The sequence below is a fragment of the Phyllostomus discolor genome, chromosome 1 (genome assembly GCF_004126475.2).
Source record: "Phyllostomus discolor isolate MPI-MPIP mPhyDis1 chromosome 1, mPhyDis1.pri.v3, whole genome shotgun sequence".
Classification (NCBI taxonomy): domain Eukaryota; kingdom Metazoa; phylum Chordata; class Mammalia; order Chiroptera; family Phyllostomidae; genus Phyllostomus; species Phyllostomus discolor.
The window spans coordinates 180,286,411-180,310,766 of record NC_040903.2 but is presented as its reverse complement, the minus strand read 5'-3'; the positions used below and the strand labels follow the sequence as shown (position 1 = coordinate 180,310,766).

Sequence of the window (24,356 nt, the reverse complement as noted above, 5' to 3'; positions counted from 1 at the left end):
TCTTAAATATTTTTCTTTGTATCATTCCAGTCTTTCCAAAGTATGTATAAAGGACAAGCATTTCTTTTACAATTAGAAAAGAAGCAATCTATTGACATTTATCTTTTAAAACTAGTTTTTATTAACTGAGAAATTAGTACATGTAGCCAAAAGTTCTAAACTATAAAAAATATCTGCAATGAAAAATAGGTCCCTATACTATCCTAGACCCTGAATTTTCCTTCTCAGAAGCAGTGACTGTCAAATTTCTAGTCTGTTAATCCAGAAATTTTCTATACATATACAAGAATATATATGCCTAATGCTTTGTATATATTTTTAAATACAGTGAGAATATACATGGTTCTGCACCTTGATTTTTCTTTCTTTCAATACTCACCCAAGGATATGCTTATTGATTTTAGAGAGAGTGAGTGACAGAGAAACATCAATGTGAAAATATTGATCACGCCCTGAGCAAGGATCGAACCAGCAACCTAGGTATCAAACCTGACTGGAAATCAAACGTGCAACCTTTTGGTATACGGGACAATACTCCCATCACTGAGTCACCCAGCTAAGACTGATTTTTCTTTTAATAAATCTTAGAAGTTGGGACTTCTGCCCAAGATTGAGGCATATGTAGACACACTGTGCCTCCTTGCACAACCAAGAGAGGGACAACAACAATTTAGAAACAGAGTAACAACCAGAACTGACAGAAAATTGAACTGTATGGAAGTTGGACAACCAAGGAATTAAAATAGACATGTTCATCCAGACCAGTAGGAGGGGTGGAGTTGGGCAGCTAGGCAAAGGGGTCAAGGCACAAAGAGCGTTGGGACCTGGCACATAAAACCATAGAGGGCGGACCCTGGGCGCGCAAGAGGTGGCTGGCAGACCCCGGCTGAGGGGTGGCAACCGGCAGACCCAGCAAGGTGGTAATTATGAAGCAAGGCACCGTGTCCAACCCAGGATCCCAATGCTGGGAAATAGAGCCTTGGGGCACTGATTGAAAACACCTGTGGGAGTTAAGGTACAGGGAGACACTCCCAGCCTCACAGGAGAGGTCATTAGAAAGACCCATGGGGTGCACAAGCCCACCCACATGGGAATCAGCACCAGAAAGGTCCAGTTTCCTTGGGGGAAGCAGTGGAAGGGACTGAAATCCGACAGAGAATGGAGCAAGTGCCATTGTTCCCTCTCAGACCCTGTCCCCACATACAGCATCACAACCCAGCTACTGGGTTGCTCCGCTCTGGAGAACACCTAAGGCTCTGCCCCTCATATATAACAGGCGCGACCAGACCCCCCAAAAACAAAGAGAGAGAGAGAGATGGTTCAAACAGAAGAACAAATGAAAGCTGCAGAACCAATCCTTTTAAGTGACTGAGAGATAGCCAACCTATCAGATGCACACTTCAAAGCACTGGTGATCAGGATGCTCACAGAATTGGTTAATTTTGGTTGCAAATTAGATGAAAAAAAAAATGAAGACTACAATAAGTGAAATGAAAAAAAAAAATGCACAGGGAACCGACAGTGATGGGAAGGAAACTGGGACTCAAATCAATGGAGTGGACCAGAAGAAAGAAAGAAACAACCAAACAGAAAAGAAGGAAGAAACAAAAATTCAATAAAATGAGGAGAGGCTTAGGAACCTCCAGGACATCTTTAAACATTCCAACATCTAAATTATAGGGGTACCAGAAAGAGAAAGAGGAAGAGCAACAAGTGGAAAAGTTATTTGAACAAATAATAAAGGAGAACTTCCCCAATCTGGCAAAGGAAATAGACTTCCAAGAAGTCCAGGAAGCTCAGAGAGTCCCAAAGAAGTTGGACCCAAGGAGGCACACACCAAGGCACATCATAATTACATTTGTCAAGGTAAAAATGAAGGAGAGAATCCTAGAAGCAGCAAGAGATAAGGGGACAGTAACCTACAAAGGAGTTCCCATCAGACTGTCAGCTGATTTCTCCAAAGAGACCTTACAGGCAAGAAAGGGCTGGAAAGAAGTATTCCAATCATGAAAGGCAAGGACCTACAACCAAGACTGCTCTATCCAGCAAAGCTTTCATTTAGAATGGAAGGGCAGATAAAGAAAGTGCTTCTCAGATAAGGTCAAGTTAAAGGAGTTCATAATCACCAACCCCTTATTATATGAAATGTTAAAGAGACTTATCTAAGAAAAGATAAAAAACATGTCTGGTAAAATGACAGCAAACTCACAATTATTAACAACCACACCTAAAATAAAACCAAAAGAAACTAAGCAAACAACCAGAACAGGAACAGAACCAAAGAAATGGAGATTACATGGAGGGTTAGCAACAGGGAAGTGGGAGGAGGAGAGAGGGGGACAAGATATAGAGAATAAGTAGCATAGACAATAGGTAGAAAATAGACAGGGGGAGGGCAAGAATAGTATGGGAAATGTAGAAGCTAAAGAACTTATGACACATGGACATGAACTAAAGGAGGGGAATGTGGGTGGGAGAGGGTGTACAGGGTAGAGGGAAATGAAGGGGGGTTAATGGGACAACTGTAATAGCATAATCAATAAAATATATTAAAAAAATAAAAAATCTTAAAAGTTATTCCATATCAATATAGACAGAAATATTTCATTCTTTTTCATGGTTGTAGTATTCTATTGTACGTTCCCACAATATACAGGGTCCAGCACAAATAATACCCTTTTTTGATTCGAAATCTATTGCAAAATCCTAAGCATGTAATTCTGTAACATAACAATATCATATTCAAGCATACCATATGATATTTTAGGTGAAATGTTCAAATTAAAACTATAAATTATTATAACCATATTATTACCCTACCAACCACAATCAAGCAGGCATTATTTCTGCTGGACCCTGTATTTTACAGTGTCTTGAACTGATGGACATTCAAGCTGCTTTCATTTTTACAAACAATAAAGCAGAATATTAAAATATTTTTAACATACATGCTTTTATACAGACAAAATATCTCTAGCATGATATTCAAGGAAGAATTTTAATAGCAGCTGTTTCTCAGGAGAGAAACTGAGTGTCCAGGTTTACAGGAGTAAAGAGACTTATTTTCATTATGTAGCTTTTTGTACCATACTCTTAATTTTAAATATAAAGTTAAAATAGAGAACATTAAAAATCATTACATGTTCAACAGCATTCATTGCAAGATAAATGAGAAAGGCAAATTAAAATTACATTACATGTCATTTTTTAGTCCAGGAGATTTGGAAAAATCTTTAATGTTTTATAATTCTGCGTTGGAGAGATACCAACAAAAGAGTCATTCTCATACACTTCATAGTAGAAATGTAGATTAATCCAACTCACTGGAGTGCAATTTACAACATCTATTAAAATTTTAAATACCCATATCCAGCAATTCCACTTCTACAAATTTATCCTATTGATATTTTCACATATGAATTAAATGACATGTACAGGGATGCTCACTATATGCTATATTAGCCAGTCTGGAAACAATCTACATATCCAGTGATAGGGGAAGGGTTGAATAAATTTTATTGTAGTCATACAATGGATTACTGTGCAACTTAAAAAAAGAAACATGCACCTTTAAAAAAAAAAAGTAACAACATAAAGCTACCTCCAAAAAGATAAAAGCAAGTGTAAAAAGCAAATGTTTATCTGTAGGGAACATGCTTATATATGTAACATTACTATGGAAGGATACTCAAAAATAAGCAACAATTGGATGCCTTTAGGAGGAGACTTGAATATCTGTGGGATAGGAATAGGGAAACCTACTTTTTGGTATACATTCTTTTGAACCTTTAGAATTCTGCATTATGTGCATGAATTGCTTATTTTAAATATTTTAAAGAAAATTTATTTTTGCTGCACATATTTTAATAAATCATAGCAATAATTCTTACCTAAATAATTGTTGAAAGTTTGGTTTAATAAAGTTTGCTTCAATATTTTGTCTTATGCATATTATATGGGTTATTCCATGTTTCTGTAGTATAGGTAGCTATAAAAAAAAAGAGGCAGGGGAGAGAAACAGTTTAAAATACAAAACATCTTCTTACTGTAACACAGATATTTGAAAATGCATGATTCAGCATTAGAATTAATACAGCCATATCTGAGCTTTAAATAAAGGAGATTAAAGCTAATTTTAAAATAATATACCTGAAGTAATCAACAAGAAATTTCAATGATTCAAGATTAATATATTAAGTGTCCTCAAGAGGTTGCAGCTATAATTTTAGAGACTGATGGGAGTTTAAAGATAATTTATTCGGAAAACAATACTATATAGGAGTTACAAGCATGGAGTTAGGAGAGCCCAAGCTTTATATCCCAGCTCTGCTAATGACCTGAGCTCTGTGGCTCAGTTTCCTCATGTGAAGTGAGGAAAACACTACCTATTCACTGAGTGGTTAAGAATTATATATGATAATATATAAAGTGTTTGGCATAGTTCCTTTAGCACCTGTCAAGTGTTTAGTAATTACATATATTGACTACCATCTTTTTTTCTTTAGAGGGGACTAAGACAAACAGTGGTTCAACACTACTGACCTAGTTAATAATAGCCATACTAGAGCCCAAATCTCTAGGTTACTTCTGGCTTCTCCCAGTACACTTTTTCTATTATAAGGCAGAATTAATTTATACAATTCATAGAACCTAATTCAACCTCTCAGGGCTTCAAAATTCTACTGTAGTTAAAAAAGGCAACTCCAAATGATATCTTATTATATACTGTGGTGCTTTTTTGGCTTGAATTATAGAGCAATTTAACATGACAACTCTAGAAAATATCAAATCTTTATTTGCAAGTTATTATAGGTTTCAGTGAATCTATAGATGACATGTTATTTTAAGATCAAAATGTTAACTCCATTAGAACAAGGACTTTGTTCACTGATTCATATTAAGTATGTGTAACAGTGCCTGGAATATAATAGTTGTTCAATAAATGACTGAACAATCACTTGCATAATGAATCAGAATTAATAATTTTGAGTTTTCTATACTTCCATTTTATAATCCTATATATTTAATTCCCCCTTTCTACATTAAATAGTCCTGAACAGTAATACTAGTAATTCATCAGAAAAGTCAAAGGATAATTTATATTTGTTATGGACTGAATGTTTGTTTCCCCTAAAATTCATACGTTGAAACCCTACCTTCCATGGTGATGATTTTAGGAAGTGTGGATCTTTGGAAGCTACTTAGACACCTCTGAAGGCAGTCGGCTTAAATGAGGTCATGAGGGTGAAATCCCCATGATGGAATTCGTGATCTTATAAGAGGAAGAGACCGAATTTCCTCTCTGTCATGTGAAGATACACAGCAAGAAGGCAGCCTTTGGCAAGCCAGGAAGAGGGAACTCCCCGAGACCTAATCTTGTTGGCACCCTGATCTCAGGCTTCCCAGCCTCCAGGATTGTGAGTAATAAATGTCTGTTGTTTAAGCAATCCAGTCTTTTATTATAGGTATGTATTATTTTGTTATAGCAGCCTGAGCTAATTAAAAAGTTTTAAATATTAATTTTTGCAGCAAATTTCTGATTCTAGCAGAGATCAGGGTTAAATTACCTTTGTATCTCCTAAGTATATCCTGAGTAGGGAAAGGGAGGTAAGCATTTGATAGGATTAATAATTAATGTTCCATATTCACATTTATCCTACTCCAAAATGAATTCAACGTTCATTCTTTATACTTGATCTATGATATATGAAGAAATTTTAATATCAATTAATATGAGGAACTACAAGACGACATACATAATTACGGACAATTTGAAAGCCCCTTATTAATAAGTAAAAGCAAACCTTTTCAAAGTAGAACCCACATGCAATATAGCAAAGAATATTTTTTACTATTCAAGAGATTTGATTATATAGAACAAATTATGACCTTACCATACCTAAAGCAATAGAAAAGTTTTACAAAAGATTTTACTAGTTATCACAGAGTCTTAATTTGTCCTTTTTATTGACACTGTATTCAAATGTAATAAAGGATAGGCTTAAGTGAGTCTTAGAAAAGGAGTTTATTCCCTAACATTTCTTTGTCTCCATTATAATTTTATTTTTTAATCCTCACCCGAGGATATGTTTTGTGATTTTAGAGAGAGAGGAAGGAAGAGAGAGAGACAGACAGACACAGAGACAGGCATCGATTGGTTGCATCCCATACTGGGAATTAAATCCCGCCCGATACTAAATCCTCAACCTAGGTATGTGCCCTGACCTGGATCAAACTGGCAACCTTTTGTTGTACAGGATGATGCTCCAACCAGCTGAGCCACCCAGCCAGGATCCATTATAATTTTTTGTTTTGTTGTTGTTACATATTTTTGGAATGATGGCATGAAAAGAAATATGGATGACTCAGGGTAGGAAATAATCAAATTTTGTCACATAAGCTTTTCCTTTGTATAATAAAAATCTGGTAACATTAGAGGAAAAGGTTTTGAGAAGATCTGTAAATAAATACATATTATTTAATATGACAGATGGTATAATGGGAATACAAAAAGCAAATAATATAATCTAAAACCATCTTGAAGGCCAGTATTTTGTGAATACTGCATTATTTGGGCAATAACTTTATGTTTGTCTTTTACAAAGTCTGTCACATGTAAGTCCTATGGTTACCTACCCTATCCTTTCCAAGCCATCAAAATGACTAGGATGCCTCACCTATCAAAAAGCCTTCCACTTTCAAAATGAATAACTCTAAAAAGCTCCAAGTCACGCCAAACTCACAAATACATCACACGGTATCAGGAAAGTTTAAAATCCTACCATTTTAACAAAATGTACTGTAGGTAGATATACATAATACTGACTTCTAAATAGGCAGAGGTTGGGGGATGATATTTGTGACACAATGTTTCACCTTCTAATTCAAAGAGAATTAGTAGGATTATTATAATTCATAGGGCTGAATCCTCTAGGTAGTAGCAACAACACTGCTACATATATTAAAATGAGATCTGTCCTCTTAACTGTGTAACTGAAGAAATCAATTCCAGTTTGACTATATAAGATATTTTGAGATGGTGCAATACTTTATAACTTGGAGCATCCAGACCTCTATCTAAATTCTGGAAAAACAAAAATAAGATTGGATCTCACTTCGATCCAAATGAGTGTATGTATGTGCAATAAACACAGCAACATAAACACTCACCCTTGATAAGGGAAGTTTCCTTAATTAAAAATGCTTATTTGGGGCTTTATATTTTTAGAAGAAAAAATAAATGATTAAAGGTCCATTCTTTGGTAAATCTTTTGAATACATGGATTTCATGAGAAAAATAAAATATAAATACTCAGCTGTGATTTGTGGTGAAACACTTGAGAATCACTGGCCCAGTAAAATTTAGAAAGAGACAGGTACTCCAGAGTGAAAATTACTGTTAACATGAAATTATTTGTGAACCCTCCCTCAAATAAAATTCTTATTAAAAAAATTAATTACTCCAAAAAGGTTGGTAATAAAGTCTCTTGATAAACCTAACCTAAAGTTCATACCTTGCTTTTCATAGCAGAAGAATATGGACCTAAAAACAATCCAGGTAAAATTTCCTAGAAAAAAAAAATTGAGATATTTACCATCAGCAGTTTAAATCTATATAAAATATGTACCATAAAAGTGGGTTTGTGGGGGTGTTTACATAGTTGTTATAGTAATTTTCTCAAAAGCTTGTTGTTTAGGGAGCATTTCCTAACTACCTTGAGCAAATGATTGGAAAGAGAAATGCAGATATGCTTTATATATCAAATGAGACATTCAAAGTTCAGTTGTGGTTCTGAATAATATATTCCAGATATGTGAACTTCTATAGGGCTTTTCCCTTCCAGTTTTACTGACAACAATGCTTTTATAAGCAGTTTGGGTAGAATTAGTACATTGTATTGTTATCTTTTACATTAATAAAACATCTCTAATTTTACTTCTATTCTCTGCTATAATCTAGATATAGGCATAAAGAAAATCTTCCTTTTGGAATGAAGCAAAACCTAATTCAGCCAAGTCAAAAGCAGCACAAGATACAACAAGATTAAACTGTTATCAATAGTTAATAATACAAGATAAGTATAGCAAGTTAAAAATAAAGACCAATATCGAATGTTTGCTTATTGACAGTTTCAACAATTTAAATAAGTACCTTCTTCATGTTAAACTGAAATTTATTCTATGTGAATTCAACACAGTAAGCTTTCAGCTGGGCTCTATCATACCCAAGGTGCTATCATAGGATAGAGTATAGGATATCATATTTGTGTATAGGTCTGGTTTCTCCTACCAGCTTCTTATGGGCAGAAATAACATTTTACTCATCTTCACATTCCCCACAGCACCAAGTAAAATGCCTCATAGGTAATCACATAGCTTTCAAAAATGATTTTTCACTAAGAAATAAAAGAAACATTTTTAGAAGTCAAAGGATCCCCAGCAGAAGACATTGCTTGACCCTAGGTCCAGCAGAGTTGACTACGAATGCTGAGAAATGCAAAAGAAGAATGAACTGTTATGAGAATTAGCTATAACTTAATTTATTCCACACTGGGAGTAATTCAACTCAGTCTTCTGGAGGAGTTACTTATGAAAGTTGATTGGAAATCAGGAATATAATACATTATACAGTAAGTATTTAAGGTATGATGCAGCCCAATTAACAGCTTTGTATATAAAATCAACTCTCCTGAATTTATCTAAACTAGACAAACACAGAGCAAACTGCTTTCAAAAGGAATATAAATATTGAATCCAATTTTTCAGATGCAGAAAAACAAAGTGACTCACTAAACATGTACACATATTACTATGTCCATGGTTAATAATAATAAAAAAGGCAACAATTCATTTCCCATCTTTTAAGATCCACAATTAACTTTAAATATATTATTTAAAAGAGTTAGTGATGAACCGACAGATAATGATTCAACAGATGAGCCACAAAGGAGTCAAAGCCTTTGTGAGGTTGGGTTGCCTTAATAAACAAAAAGGTTGTCATACCTGCATCTCTCGTCTCATAGGGTAGGTCCACTCCTTAAAAAGAAAAAAAATTACAAAAGTAAATAACATTATAAAAATGCCACCCAATTAAAAATTAAAGATGTGACATTTAAGTGTGTGGATATTTTTACGAACAGATTATAGTTTAAGAATATTCTATAAAAATAGCAGATTCAATTGGCTTCACAAACACCTGAAAATTTAAGTGCCAAAAAATGATTAAGATATTCTTTAAATAATTGGGCTTACAAAATTATGATTATGTTACTTCATACAAGGGGTAGGATAGTTCATTAATTATAAGAACAGATATTCTAGAAGTTTCTCCCCCAGATAATCCTCTAAATCAGAGATGTTAAATAGACTTGTCATTCATACCAATTCAAATCAACTGGCACCAGACAGCTAAAACAATGTGTGGAGAAACACTATGGAAGAAAAGAATGAAGTGATCAATAAGCAATATCTGCTACGGATGAAAGAAGAATGGTATGTGACAGGTATTCGTCATCCCTGATATTAACTGCCAGATGCATATCAAACAGCCTTTTCTATATCTTACTTTGGCTTAAGATTCTGTCTAGTTAATTCCCTCAAAAGACACATTTCAACAAAGCATAGATTTCATTCTGTCTTTGGATGTAGACCAAGATAAGGAAGATTAAAAATAATACTAAATGCCAATGGCAAAAGGTAAAACATTTTAAAAGTTAGAAAAAGAAAAAAAGTTACAGCAAATTGATATGGAAAAATCAAATATAATACAAATAGTCCTTGCCCTCGCTCATGTGGCTCAGTGGATTTAGTGCCGGCCTATGATTGCTGGTTTGATTTCCAGTCAGAGCACACGCCTGGGTTGTGGGCCAGGTCCCCAGTAGGGGGCATGTGAGACAACCATACATTGGTATTTCTCTTCCTCTTTCTCCTTCCCTTCCCTTTTCTCTAAAAATAAATAAACAAATAAAAATCTTTAAAAAATATAAATAGGCCTAATTTGTAAACAGACTGCACTCCAAATTTCCAACTTGGCTGTATAAAATTCAGAATTATAAATAGTAATTAGGTTTCTAAAGTTAAAACTGGAAGTTTTTTTTAAATACTTTTTTATTTTGAAATAATTTTAGGATTACAGAAAAGTTGCAAAAGGTCATATAAGAAATTCCCTTTATCCAGATTCCCCAAATCGGAAAAGCTGTTTTCTTTAATCCTCACCAGAGGATGTGTTCACTGATTTTTTTTTCAGGGGGTGAGGCAGAGAGAGAGAAACACAGATCAACTGCCTCCCACACAGACCCCCAACCAGGGATCAAACCCACAACCTAGGTACATATCCTGATCAGGAATCAAACCCACAACCTTTTAGTAGATGCTCTAACCAACTGAACCAAGCAGTCAGGGCATCAGAGAAGTACTTTTATATATAATGTAGAACTGTTGTACACACGTAATAGAAAGGAAGGATACTCTTACAATGACAGAAGGCTTTAAAAACAAAAACAAAACAAAATGAAAGAAGAAAAAAAAACAAAAACAAAAACAAAAACCAGCCCTGGCTGGTATGGCTCAGTAGCCTGAGGACCAAAAGGTCGCTCGTTAGACTCCCAGTCAGGGCACATGCCTGAGTTATGGGCCAGGTCCCTAGCTGAGGGTATACGAGAGGCAACGGATCAATGTTTCTCTTGCACACGGATGTTTCTCTCCCTCTCTCCCTGTTTTCCTCTCTTCCTAAAAATAAAATATTTTTTAAAAAGAGCATTTTAAAAAGAGAAAAGAAACAGAAAATGTATTTTATTTTAATCTTGAAAATTGGTCTCAGCAATGTAGTAGTAGACTATAAATCCCGAGAAACAGTCTAAGTAATGAGTTAAAATATACTTTTAAAAATTATCTTTAAATGCACAGCTAAACTAACAAGCAAGTTCTATCACTACAGATTAGTTTTGTCTATTTTTGAACCTCATATAAGTGGAACCATACAGCAGTATTATTTTATATCTGGCTTCTTTCATTCCATGTAATGCCTACGGGATTCATCCATGTTGTTGAATATGCCAGTAGTTTGTTCCTTTGTTATTGCTGTGCAGTATTATACTACATGAATATTCTACAATTTACCCGGTTTTCTGTGGAGACTTAAGTAGCTTCCAGGTTTTGGCAATTATGAATAAAGGTGCTATGAAAATCTTATGTGTCCTTTGGTGGATATATACATTCGTTTCTCTTGGACATGTAAATAGCAATGGAATTGCTACATCACAAGGTAAGCCTATATTTGGCATTACTAGAAATTGATTAAAAGTTGTCCAAAACCAATTTACACTCTCACCAGCAAGGTATGGAGGTTCCAGTTGTTCCACACCCTCATCATGGCCATATTTTAAACCGCACCACATATGTGAGACATAAGACAAAGCCTAGGACCTGCTCAAAGTGAGAAGTCAGATCAAGAACAAAAAGCTGGCACCCCAAAAGGCAACACCCTCAGTGAAAGATAAACTAGGGAGCGGGGAAAAAAACCCTCACCCCATTCTCACAGAAATGAGAATTCTTGCCTTTCTTATTTCTTAGCTTTGGATCTGAGTAGAATGTGGTGGGAATGGTAGGGTGGGGCCTTCCTAACCACAGAATCTGGCCTTCACTCAAGTCTGGCATTAGAATTCAATTATCTTTGTGAGGCCAAGTGAAAATTTAATGTCAAGGGGACCTGGGTAAATAGTGTCCATAGGTTCCTGGGAGAAGCAAAATGCATTTTCTCTCCGGAGGTACATACCCTAAACCTAGTCAGAAATAACTCACACAGTAAGTTCAATGAGCTCACAATAAAAAACTGACTTAAAAAAAGGGGGTAGGTGTTGGAAATGAGCTACCATGAAAAGCAGATATAACTGAATGACACCTACAGACTGCAGATATGACAATGATGAAAAATACAAAACACTTAACATATTTAATGATATATAATAATAATAATATAAAATATGACTAACAAAACTGATTTTTAAAAGCAGCAAATGAATATGCAGAAATGAGAAATTGCAACTGAAATTGAAAATAAGAAACAGTGGATAGGCTAAACAGAAGAAAGGACACCGATAACGAGAGAATCTGTGAACTGGAAACCAGAAGTGACCTTTCAAATGACCTAAATTCAGAATTGGAAAAGTCACCCATAGATTCTAAGACCATAGAATCTAAGTTCCAGAAAGGAGAAAAAAATAAAGGAAAGGTAATATTACACAAGATACTGTTCTTGATGTCAGAAGCATGGTGGCATGAGAGGTTGAACAGCTATAGTTCAACAAAGGACTCCCCATTCAACACATAAACACATCTGAGAGATGCACACATTGAAACATCTAAAGGTGGGTGAACTGGGAGGCAAACAGGTAAGAAAGAGGAAGTATGGTGACACCAAAGCCTGGAATTCACTGTGGGTCTCAGGAGAGGGGAGGAATCGGATTACAGCGTACACTCTCTGCAGTACTTAGAAGAGAGAGGTAGAAACATCCTTGCCTGAGTGGTCAGGACATATTGTAGGTAAACCTAGTAATGGGGTTAGAGATTTATGGCACAGAGTTATGGCAGCAGTGGTCTGGCAGCCACCATTACCAGGCAGAAAACAAAGCCACTGGAGCCTGACCACTCCCCCTCACCCTCCCTCACTCTTATTCACCCTCCTTCAATCTCCCAGAGCTCAGAGCTGGACTCCTCTCACCCTCCTAGAGCTAGCAGCAGGCCCCAGAAGAAGCTGTGACAGTGAGTATCAAGTTGCAGAGCACACTATCTGCAATCTTGAGAACTGGAGAAGAAGAGGCATTCCTTCCTGAGTAATGGGCACAAGCTGGAGCTGGTCCCAACGATGGGGGTGTGACAGCTGCAGCTGCTGGGGGGAGAACAAAGCCACAAATGCAGAAGCCAGCCTCTCCCAGTTCACCTGTTCCCACTCACTGCAGCTGAACCCAGTGGGAACACCTGGGACATCTATGGCAGTGCAACAACTAGTTGCAGGGGCAGCTCTGGGATTTCACAAGTTTTGAACCCCATTGCCCACTACTTTTCTCCATGGGGATGGTGCTCTGAGACCGAGAGGACCCAGTCACAGAGAAGACACCTATGTCCCCAGGGAGTACAGGGCATTTTTAACCATCCCAGAGATCCAAGAATATGAAGCAGTGTAAGAGTAACAAAAACTTGCACTTGAATACAACTTACTAAATAGAGAAATATTAGTCTTAAATTAGATTTCATTCCCATAAAAGCATAAGAAGAGAAAAAAAATCCATCAATACCATGACTAACCAAGGTAACAAGGCATCTTAGGAAAAAAATGAAAAATATCCAGAAAATAAACTTAAAGACATGGAAATATGTGATTTCAATGACAGAGGGGGGTAAATGGTGGAAAAAAGCAAAAAAAAAAATTGAAATTTTAAAAATTTGAAAAATAAATAAATGACAGAGAATTCAAGACTGCAGTTCTGAAAAACTCAATGAAATACAAGAAAACTCAGGCAGTTTAATGAACTCAGAAATAAAATCAACAACATGAACACTTCACCAAAGAAGTTTAAACTTTAAAAAAAAGAACCAAACAGCCCTGGTGGGTGTAGCTCAGTGGATTGAGCCCAGGCCTGCAAACCAAAGGGTCATGGTTCAATTCCCAGTCAGGCCACATGTCTGGGCTGTAGGCCAGATCCCCAGCAGGGGGCGCATGACAGACAACCACATGTTGATGTTTCTCTCCCTCTCTCTTTCCCTTCCCCTCTCTCCTTGTCTTCCCCTCTAAAAATAAAATACATAAAATAAAATAAAATAAAATAAAAGAACACTCCACAGGCACTCCAAGGGTTAAGGCCCTGAACCCTTTCTCTTATATTTGGAAAAAATAAAAATAAAATAACCAAATAGAAAATCTGGAGCTGAGGAACTCAATAACAGATAAAGAATAAACTAGTCAGCTTTGAAACAGCACTGAGCAAATGGAGGAAAGAATGAGTGCTATTGAAGATAGAAATCTAGAAATGATGTAGGTGAAAGAAAAGACAAATGAGAGGCAGGGAGGGAGGGAGGAAGGGCTCTATGAGAACTGAGTCCATGAGAAAAAGCAGAAAGAACAATGTAAGAATAATGGGTATACCTGTTCTGACCTTGGGTGGCTCAGTTGGTTGGGTGTCGTATCACAAAACGAATGGTCGCCGGTTTGCTTCCGGGTTGGGGCACATGCCTGGGTTGCAGGTTCAGTCCCCTGGTCGGGGCATGTGTGACAGGCAGCTAGCTGATCAATGTTTCTCTCAAATATCAACATTTCTTTCCTGTTCTTTCTCCCTCCCTTTCCCTCTCTAAAAATAAATAAATAAAATCTTTTCTTTTTTTAAAGAAAAGAATAATGGGTATGCGAGGAGGAGAAGAGAGGGAAAGGGAACAGAGAGCCAATTCAAAGAAATAATCAAGGGGACTACACAAATCAATGGAAAAATCTGGATCCTATAAATCCTAGAAACAAACAGAACACCTAATAATATTAACCCCAAAAGGCCTTCTCCAAGGCACATTATATTAAAAGTGTCAAAAGTTAATGACAAAAAATAACAACAACAACCAAAGAATTCTTAAGGCAGCCAGGGAAACAAAGACAGTAACCTATAAAGGAAACCCCATTCGATTATCGGATTTTTCAGCAGAAACTCCACAAGCCAGAGGAAAGTAAAATCAAATACTCCAATTATTGAAAGAGATAAATTACCAGTCAAGAATAATATATCCAGCAAAGTTATCCTTCAGATGTGAAGGAGAAATACTTTTCCAGACATACAGAAGCTGAGGGAATTTATCACCACAAGATTTGCCTTACAGGAAATACTGAAGGGGTATTCTATCTAAAACAAAAAGACTAAAGGATACAAAACTATGAGTAAGATGACTAACAGACAGACAGAAGCAGGAAACTGCAACCCTTATTCAGAACAGAGTATTATGTACTTAAATATAACAAAGATTAAAGGACAAAAAACCATTAAAAAAAGAGAAGACAATATCTACTGCAATTTAGAAATGAAAACACAGCATACAGAGAGACAATGTGTGACAACAAAAACAGAAGGGGAGGTGGTAAGGGTCTGTTTTTGCAAAGGGAAGAAAATGCATTCAAAAGAAAAAGGAGTGCTGTATATATGAAAATTTATTTTCCAAAATCTAATTGTAACCACAAACAAAAATTTGGAAACTAAGACACATAACATAAAAAAAAGAGGAAACACAGTAAAACAAAATCATAGAATACCACCAAACTAAAGTAACAGAAACATAAGGAAAAAATCAAACAAACAAAGGAAACACAGAGTTACCAGAAAACAAGACATAACAGCTATAGGAAATTCTCATATATCAATAATCACCCTAAATGTAAGTGGACTCAACTCAGCAATAAAAAGGCACAGAGTCTCAAGCTGGAACAAAAAACAAAACCCAGCCACATGCTGCCTTCAGGAGACACATCTCAGCTGCAAGGACAAACAGAGACTCAAAGTGAAAAGGCAGAAGATGATACTCTAAGCAATGGCATACCAAGAAAAGTAGATATACTTATATGCGACAAAATAGACTTCAAGACTAAAAAAAGTAACAAGAGACAAAGATGGACATTTATTTACTTATTTATTTTTAGGTTTTATTTATTACTTATTTTTAGAGACAGGGAAGGGAGGGTAAAAGAGAGGGAGAGAAACATAAGTGTGTGAGAGATACATTGATTAGGAGGCCTCTCACATCCCCCCAGCTGGGGACCTGGCCTGTGAACCAGCAAACTTTTGGTATGGAGGCTGCACTCAGTCCACTGAGCTACACCAGCCAAGGCAAAGCTATTAATAAATGTGTATAGCTTTGAAGTGTGTAATTAATAATACATCATCTATTACATTGTGTGTTTACCACCCAAAGTCATATCTCCTTTTGTCACCATATATTTGACTCCCTTCAAAACTCCCTCCAATGCTTGATAACAGTGCTTGGCACATGGACATTTATGATGATAAAGGGGATAATACACTAAGAAGACAAAACACTTATCGGTAAATATGTACCCAATCACGGAGCACCAAAATATATAAAGTAACTACTAACAGAACTAAAGAGAGAAACTGACAAAAATGATCAGAATAAGGGACCTAAATACCCTGCTGACAGCTATGGATAGATTGTACAAACAGAACAATTAATAAATAAATATCCATCTTAAGTGACACTTTAGATCGGATAGACAAAAACAACATGTACAGAGAGCCTTTCACCCCAGAACATCAAATGATACATTCTTCTCTAGTGCACATGGAACATTCTCAAGGCTAGATCATACCAAGCATATTGTCTGACCACAACACTTTGAAATTGGAAATCGACTGTAAAAAGCTGGAAAAAACCCACAAATATGTGGAGATGAAAAAACATGCCACTAAGAAAAATTGGATCAAAGAAGAAATAAAAGGAGAGATCAAAAGATACATAAAGACAAATGAATATGACATAATCAAAACTTTTGGGATACAGAAAAAGCAGTAATAAGAGGGAAGTTTATATCATTACAGGCCTATCTCAAGAAGAAGCAAAAGAAGTTAGACAGAAAAAGTCAAGAACCATATGATTTCACTCACATGTGGGATATAAAACTGAAAACAAATGAACACACAGGACAAAACTCAGACACGGACAATAGAGGGAAAGGAGAATGGGTAGAAATACTAATAGAAAAGGGAGGGAGTTTTGAAGGGAGTCAAATATATGGTGACAAAAGGAGATATGACTTTGGGTGGTAAACACACAATGTAATAGATGATGTATTATTAATTACACACTTCAAAGCTATACACATTTATTAATAGTCACCCCCAAAATTAAATAAAATTTTTAAAAAGATATTAATTAATGAGAATTTTCCAAAACTGGTTAAAGATACCATGCCTCAGAAATTGGCAGCCCAATAAACCCCAAGCAAGATAAGGGAATGAAATGCACTGGTAAACAATGAAATGGTTACCAACAACACACCAAAAAGAGAGAATTATTTTTTCCAGATTAAATGCAAATAGAAAAGTGGAAATGAATATATTCCAAAAGACATACACATCTGCAGTTAATTTTCCTGAAACATACCAAGACAGTGCAGTGAAGAATGAAAAGTCTTTTAAGCAAATGGTGTTGGAAAAACTGGTTAAATATCTAGAAAATTAAATGAATCTTGATCCTGCCCTCAGACACACGTGCACACAAACATCTGTCTAGCTTCACTGCTGTATCTATTTCCAATGCTTGATAACAGTGCTTGGCACATAGTAGGCACTCAATAAGTACTCACTGAACAAATAAAAGACTGTATAAACATAAATGCAAAAATGGTAAAACATCTAGAAGAAAACTGGGGAATATATTTGCAACCTTGGAAAAAGGAAAACTGTCTTAAGAGAGTGCAAAAGGTATTAAGCATAAGGAAAAAAAAAAGGTAAATTACATTTCATGAAATTAAAAACTTTAGCTCAATGAAATGAACTGCCAAGAAAATAAAAGAGCAAGCCAAAAACTGGAAAAAAAATTTTAATACATATATCCAATAAAAGACTTGTATTCAAAATATCTAAATATACACCAATAAAGTGGCAACCCAATTTTTAAAATGGGCAAAGACATCTCACCACTGAAAATATAAAAATGGCCAACAGCACAAGAAAAGGTGCTCAACAACATTAGTCATTAGGGAAATTCAAACTAAAAGCAAAAGATACCATTCCATACCCACGAACACTAAAGTTAAAAAGATGAACACCACCAAATGCTAGTAATATTGTGGAGCAACTGGGACTCTCAAAAGTTGCTAATGGGAGTGTTAAATAAAATGTTAAAAATATACCAATCTTGTTATTTAGCAATTTAACTCCTTGGATTTTACCAAAGAGAAGTGAAACCATATGTCTACAAAAAGATTTGTACAATAAGAATATTTAAAACAACTTTATTCACCTAACCCCAAATAACCCAAATGTCTATTCATGGTATTCACACAGTACTATAGTACTCAACAACAGAAAAGAATCAACTACTCATAAACACAACAATATAGATGAATTTCATAAATATTATACGCAGTGAAAGAAGCCATAAAGAGTCCCTTCTGTATGATTTCATTTATAATTAGGATTTCATTTAAGTTCAACAACAGATAAAACTACACTATGATTAAAGAAATCATGTTTGTTGCCCATTATGGGATGAGGTAGGGACTCCATGGAAATGGATGTAACTTTCCATGTTGGTAGTAACAGTCTATATCTTTGATAGGAATAGTTCCACTGATGTACACAAGGTGGGCAACAGTAGGTTACAGTTGTGAGTACACAAAACACAGTTTCTTCTTATATTATTATTAATTATTGTATTATTTTCCATAGGAACAACTATGAACCTACTTTTGCCCACCCTGTATTGAAAGGACAGAAGTGGCACCATCCGCTATTGTGGCAGCATTTGCTGAGCAGCCCTATGACCTTGTTAAATAGGACTGCCATTTTTACTCTTTTGAGCTTATGTCCCCACTACTGAAAAATTACCGGAAAAGCTAGAATAGAATGTGACTAACTGTTCCCCATAGCACCAAGCAAAAGATAACATTAGAGAAAACTGCAGCTTACACAAACAGAAACGTCCTGTGCTGCAACACTCCAGCAGCCACACAACAGCACCTGCCACCCTTTGTAATCCAATAAAAGCTCACAGTCCCAATCTTTCAGTGCTGGTGCATTTCTCCACGCCTAGCCTCTTTCCTCCCTTGGAAAGTGAGTAAAAATTTGCGTTCTGCATTTTCCTCTTTTTGTGAATTCTTTCACAGCCTGTGTCAACAGCTACCCTAACACGTATATTTATCAAACACTGAATTGCACATTTAATATCAGTACATTATACTCTACATAAATTTTGTTTCCAGTTGCTAGGTGGGATGCTGCTCCTATTCATGAATCAATTAAAGCCAATTAGATCATCAATTTCTGTTTTTCAAATTGTTTTTTAACAAAACCAGTCAAGATTCTTTAATTAATTCAACAATTAGTTAATTCAACAGATATTAATGCTTAATATCTCATAAGCATTAGTTAAGCTTATGAGATATACCAGACACTGTGTTAAATGAAAGAAACAATGGCAAATAAGATAGAAACCTAATAGTGACTAAGCTTCCTTACGAAACTTTTAGTCTATCATGAAAAATAGAGAGGAAAAATTATTTTGCCTTTATTTTTCTGGGTTCTTGGCCAAGACATCCTGGTAATAAAAGGCAGATTAACAGGAGAAAAACAAAAGTTTAATAAGATTTATAACTCCTGTATACATGGGAGTGTTAAAAAAAATTCAACCTAGTAAATTTGAAGATCTAATGGGCTTAGTCAAGCAATTCATGATTGGGCAGCATCTGTCTAGCAACTAGAAAGGTACTCTAGTGAGCTGTACAAAATGGAAAGCTTTTGTAGGCAGAAACAAGACTAAGAAACTAAAACAATGGATTACTTCAGGCAAGGACACTTTCCCTTAGAGGTAGGTCAGGGGTCTTATCAGGCAGATTACCTCACTAGTATTGATCACAAAATCCCAAGCCGATTATGTTTCTGGTAGAGGTTGAACTGCAATTGGATCAGGTATTTAGGTTCATCTTGGGCTTTCAGCTCAAGTGACACCATTTTGGGCCTGTGGTTTTCTATTTAAGAAGGAGAGACCCAAAACTGAGTAACTTACAAAAATGGCTGAGGCCACCATCTTAGTAACACCTTCAGCTGACAAAGAAATTGGGAGTAGGGGAGTCAGTTATGGGAGGTTATCAGGAAAAGCACAGTAACAAGGGTAAGGCTGCCATGAACATTTAAGTTATAGTCGTCTTCTACATTGATAAGAGTTTCTAGAGATAAGGTCACCACCCTCTTGGTTGGGGTGGGAAGGCATTGTTACAAATGAAGATTTTCCTTACAAAGGTAAATGTGTTTTACAAAGGGTAACTTCTATGTATACTTGGTTTCCAAAGCTGCCAATCCTACCATTTCTTAAAATTAACCAACCTAAAATAATTCTATGCCAAAGAGATGTATTTGGTATTTATTTATGTAATTTGTTGCATTAGACAATTACAACATCACTATGCAATAGAAATGTTTTCAGCTCCATCCATGGGACCACTGTTTGTATACATGGTGCTTCGTTGATGGAAATGTCGTGCTATACATGCTTGTAGTTAATTAGTTGAGGGTAAGTGGAGTGGTGGTAGCCATGGCAGAGGAAAACAGCAAAGTTCATGAAGTAGGGGGAAAAATGAAAGCATTCCAGAAACTGAGAGAAGATGAATATAACTAGGGTATGCAGAGAAGAGAGCAACAGGAACAGTAGCTCATAATAAGGTTAGAGGTAGGTAAATGCAAGATCACAAGACCTCCCAGATGATACTGCAGGTTTGAACTTCATCCTCAAGACAGGAAATCACAGTATAGTTTTAAACAAAGGAGTGTCAATCTTTTTGCAAAGTGATCTGGAAACAACTAAATTTTTGCTAGTGTAAGAATGAAATGCTTGGCTTGACTCTATCTTGTTCAAGCCTGTATTGTTCCATGGCCTTTGGGTTAATAGCTCCTGCTTAGTCTTGCATAGATGAACTAATCATTTCAGGAATTCTGTGTGGGGTTGAGTATTACAAAAACACCTCCTCCCATTTCTTAAGATGGATTTGAGTAACTAACTACTAAGGCTCCTCACCTTTTTGGCTGGTGCCTTTCAGTAAGTAAACTTTCCCTATGCCAAACTCTTATGTGTTGGGTTTTGGCCTTTCAAAGCTTTGGGCACTTTGTACTGGGTAACACTAGCACTGTCCTATAAAGAATGCCCTGACCAGTATTTCAAGAAACTTGGAAGTAACATTCTTACAGAGATGATAGGATCACAGGTTGATCACATCAATCATTAAGAGCACTCATTACTTGAATTCCATTTTTATTAAGCAAGATTTGGGTTGTAATTTAGCTTTCCATATAGTGCTTCCTATGTAGAAGACACAGTGCTGGCTGGTCATGCTAATTAGGTTTAAGACAATTTGACACTTCACATATCTCATTGGAAAGTAGAAAATTAACTTGTTTTATTAGTTCATCACGAATAATTACATGCCCTATTTAATGGTTATTTATCATTCTGTCTGCCCCCAAAGCACTCTCCATCTTCTGTGGAAATGTCTACCAATGACAAACTTCACTACCCTAACCAAGGAAGTGGGTATATGACCTAGCCTGGGCCTTTCATTATATTTACCACTTCCCGGCTATAATGACTGATCCAAAGGATAGGCATATGACCTAAGCTGGCTCAGTCCTCTAGATTTTAAACACTAAGGCTTGGAGAAAAGTGCTTTTATTCCTCAATGTGTAGGCTCCATCATGGTATGAGCCTGGAGCAGATGTTGGCCAAACTCCCTGTGAAAAAACCCAAGGAAAAGCACAGACCCAGAGAGAAAGTACAGACAAGCGTGATGACAGGCAGCAGCAGTCCTGATGTATTATAATGTCTAGTCAAGACTCTGACATTAGCTATACCTCTAGCTTTCTGGATTTAGTTACTTCTTTTCCCTTAAGCCAGTCTCAGTTTTGCAACAAATAGAGAAGAAACATCTAATGCTATAAGATAAAGAAATGGCTTTCAGTAGGTAATATTTGCATCACTATCTATTAGGCTTTAAACATTTACTTCTGTCCCACACAGAAAAGAAGGTATATTCCCAGTAAGATTTTCTAATTTTTGCATATAATATACACAATAAAAGATTAAATGTAGTCCTAGCTGGTGTGGCTCAGTGGATTGAGTCCCAGACTGCAAAGCAGAGGGCTGCAGGTTCCATTACCTCAGGACACATGCCTGGGTTGGGGGCCAGGTCCCTGGTGGGGGATGCATGAAAGGCAACCACACAATAATGCTTTTCTCCCTCTCTTTCTCCCTCCCTTTCCCTCTGTTTAAAAACAAATAAGTAAATCTTTTTTAAAAAGATTAAATGTAAAGTCTTTAAACTTTTTTTAAAGATTTTACTTAATTATTTTTAGAGAAAAGGGAAGGGAGAGACAATCCATTGCCCCTCACACACGCCCCAACTGGGGCCAGCTGGCAACCCAAGCATGTGCCCTGACCAGGAATCAAACCAGGGACCTGACCTTTTGCTTTGGGGGACAACCAACCAAGCCACACTAGTAAGGACAAGTCTTTAAACATTTTAAACTAGACATTTTAAGATGAAAGCAGGGAAGAATTGAGGTGTACTAAAAAGAACAATGAATTAATAAGATTCATGAGATCAAAGTTCTCACTGTCTTTGTGCTACTGTGTTACCATGGCAAATCACTTATTCTCCTAAGCTACAATTTCTTCAACTGTCTACTTTATTCCTAAGATTGCTTCCAGTGCTGAAATGATTGAATAATTTCCAAGATATAGAAGCATATTTCCCATTCACATTATTCGTATTCATATTAAATGAAGAAAAGAGTTAAATTCATTTTTAAATATAAATTCAACTTTTCCCCACCTATGCGAGTCTACTCTGAAAACATGCAATTCTCAAGGATCACTATCACAAGCAAAAGATCCTGCCAAACAAAAAATGTGAACCCCAAATGAAGATATTCAATAGAATGAATATTTGGTGTAAATTAAAGGGTCTCTTAAAATTAGAGCTTTCTTCTTCCATTTACTTTTAAGATCTTTAAAACTAGAAAATTGAATAAAATCTTAAACAAACAAACAAACAAAAGCCCTGGCTGGCATAGCTCAGTGGATTGAGCGCGGGCTGCGAACCCAAGTGTCGCAGGTTCGATTCCCAGCCAGGGTACATGCCTGGGTTGCAGGCCATGACCCCCAGCAACCGCACATTGATGTTTCTCTCTCTCTCTCCCTTCCCTCTCTAAAAATAAATAAATAAAATCTTTTTAAAAAAACTAGAAAATTGTAGATTTTTTTCTTGATTATGCTAAAGCATACCTTGTCCTGTTACTAATTTAGATTTCAAAATATTCTAACGATGAGGGGGAAAAGAAACTCAACTCAATACAAACATTATACAGGGAAGAAGTAAAGTGGGTTATAAAGAAAACCCCAAACTAGAAATCTTCAGAAGACCAAGCTATGAAAAATTTTACTCTATTAACTTTCCTTCGAAGGGCAAGATTTCTGATTTAAGTTTTCAGACTCAAATGAGCCAACTTTGTAGCTTTGCCTTAAAAAAAAAAGGAAACAACAACTTTGGAAAACTTTTAGAAGGCCCATTTGAAAGTCAGGCCCCAGGTCTATTCCACATGTGGGTGGGGACCGGGGGTATGTGTCCTACAAGTGAACTCTGTGACACCAAAGATATCCCTCAAAATGAGATTAAAAGCAACACTACTTTCGTGTTGCTTTGGCAATAAAAGGGGAACTTTACTCCAAGGAAGTCCTCGATGCTGACCTAAGGGGGTAAAGGGACTACTTTTGCTCATCTCATTAAACTATACCAGACCCACACCCAAGCGCACCGGCGGCGTCTCGGTAAGAAAATAAATGAATCAGGGAAAGAGCCGACCTCCCCTGAGCCGGAGGCTCCACCCCGAGATCCCGGGACGCACTCAAGGCTCCAGTATCGCTGGGCACTTCGACGGTTGGGGCCTGCGGTTGCCTCTCGGCCTTTGCGTGGCCGACTCACCTCGGCGTCTTCTTTGCACTGTGGGAGAGAGGGGAACTCCAGCTTCAAGTCCTCCATGATCCCGGCCGGCTGACTGGTGGGTGAGATGGGAGTAGGAGTTATTCGCCAGCCCGACCCTCGGGCTGGCAGTAAGAGGGAGCGCCGGTAAACCGGAGGGCTGACGGACGGGCAGCGGCCTTACTACTAACACACGCAGACCAAAGGGTCCCGGCGACTCCGGCGGCGGCGGCGACCACAGAGGGGAAGAGGAGGGTTAGGCGGCTCATACCGGGCCGCCATTATGCTGCGGGATCCCTAACCCCGAGTCTCCGCGCCCCTCAGACCACCCAGGTTCGGGCACAAGCTCGAGCCCTACAACCGTCTTCCCTCCTTGCCCCCCGCCCTCCCTGCACCGCCCTAGCCAATCCCAGCCCACGCGCGCCTTCGGCCCGCCCCGCCGCCGCCAGGTGTCAGCGCGCCGACGCCCCGCCTCTTCGCAAGAGCGCAGACGCGCGGGGTGGGGCCTGAGGCTCCCTAGCTCGAGCCCGCGCGCGACGTAGGGGAGGCGGGGCTGCAGGAAGAGGGAGAGAATGTTTGAAGGTCTTGGGAAAGGCAGTGGGGCAATGCAGCTCCACTGTTT

General features: G+C 37.2%; 1 protein-coding gene across 3 annotated transcripts in view; it reads right to left on the bottom strand.

Annotated features, from left to right (window-relative positions):
• Positions 1 to 24,130, bottom strand: part of STYX (serine/threonine/tyrosine interacting protein) — a 47,662-nt gene extending 23,532 nt beyond the window's left edge. For 2 of the 3 annotated variants that reach the window (XM_028506144.2, XM_036010106.1), the window contains exons 1-4: positions 23,738 to 24,125; positions 9,004 to 9,036; positions 7,515 to 7,568; positions 3,891 to 3,988 (exon numbers count right to left, since the gene is read on the bottom strand). In XM_028506144.2, coding sequence (XP_028361945.1) covers positions 3,891 to 3,988; positions 7,515 to 7,568; positions 9,004 to 9,036; positions 23,738 to 23,794 — 242 coding nt within the window. In that variant the 5' untranslated portion in view covers positions 23,795 to 24,125. Of the gene's footprint in view, positions 1 to 3,890; positions 3,989 to 7,514; positions 7,569 to 9,003; positions 9,037 to 23,737 lie in introns of all 3 variants that reach the window. The other variant, XM_028506145.2, reaches the window with a different exon arrangement.
• Between the last annotated feature and the right edge of the window lie 226 nt (positions 24,131 to 24,356).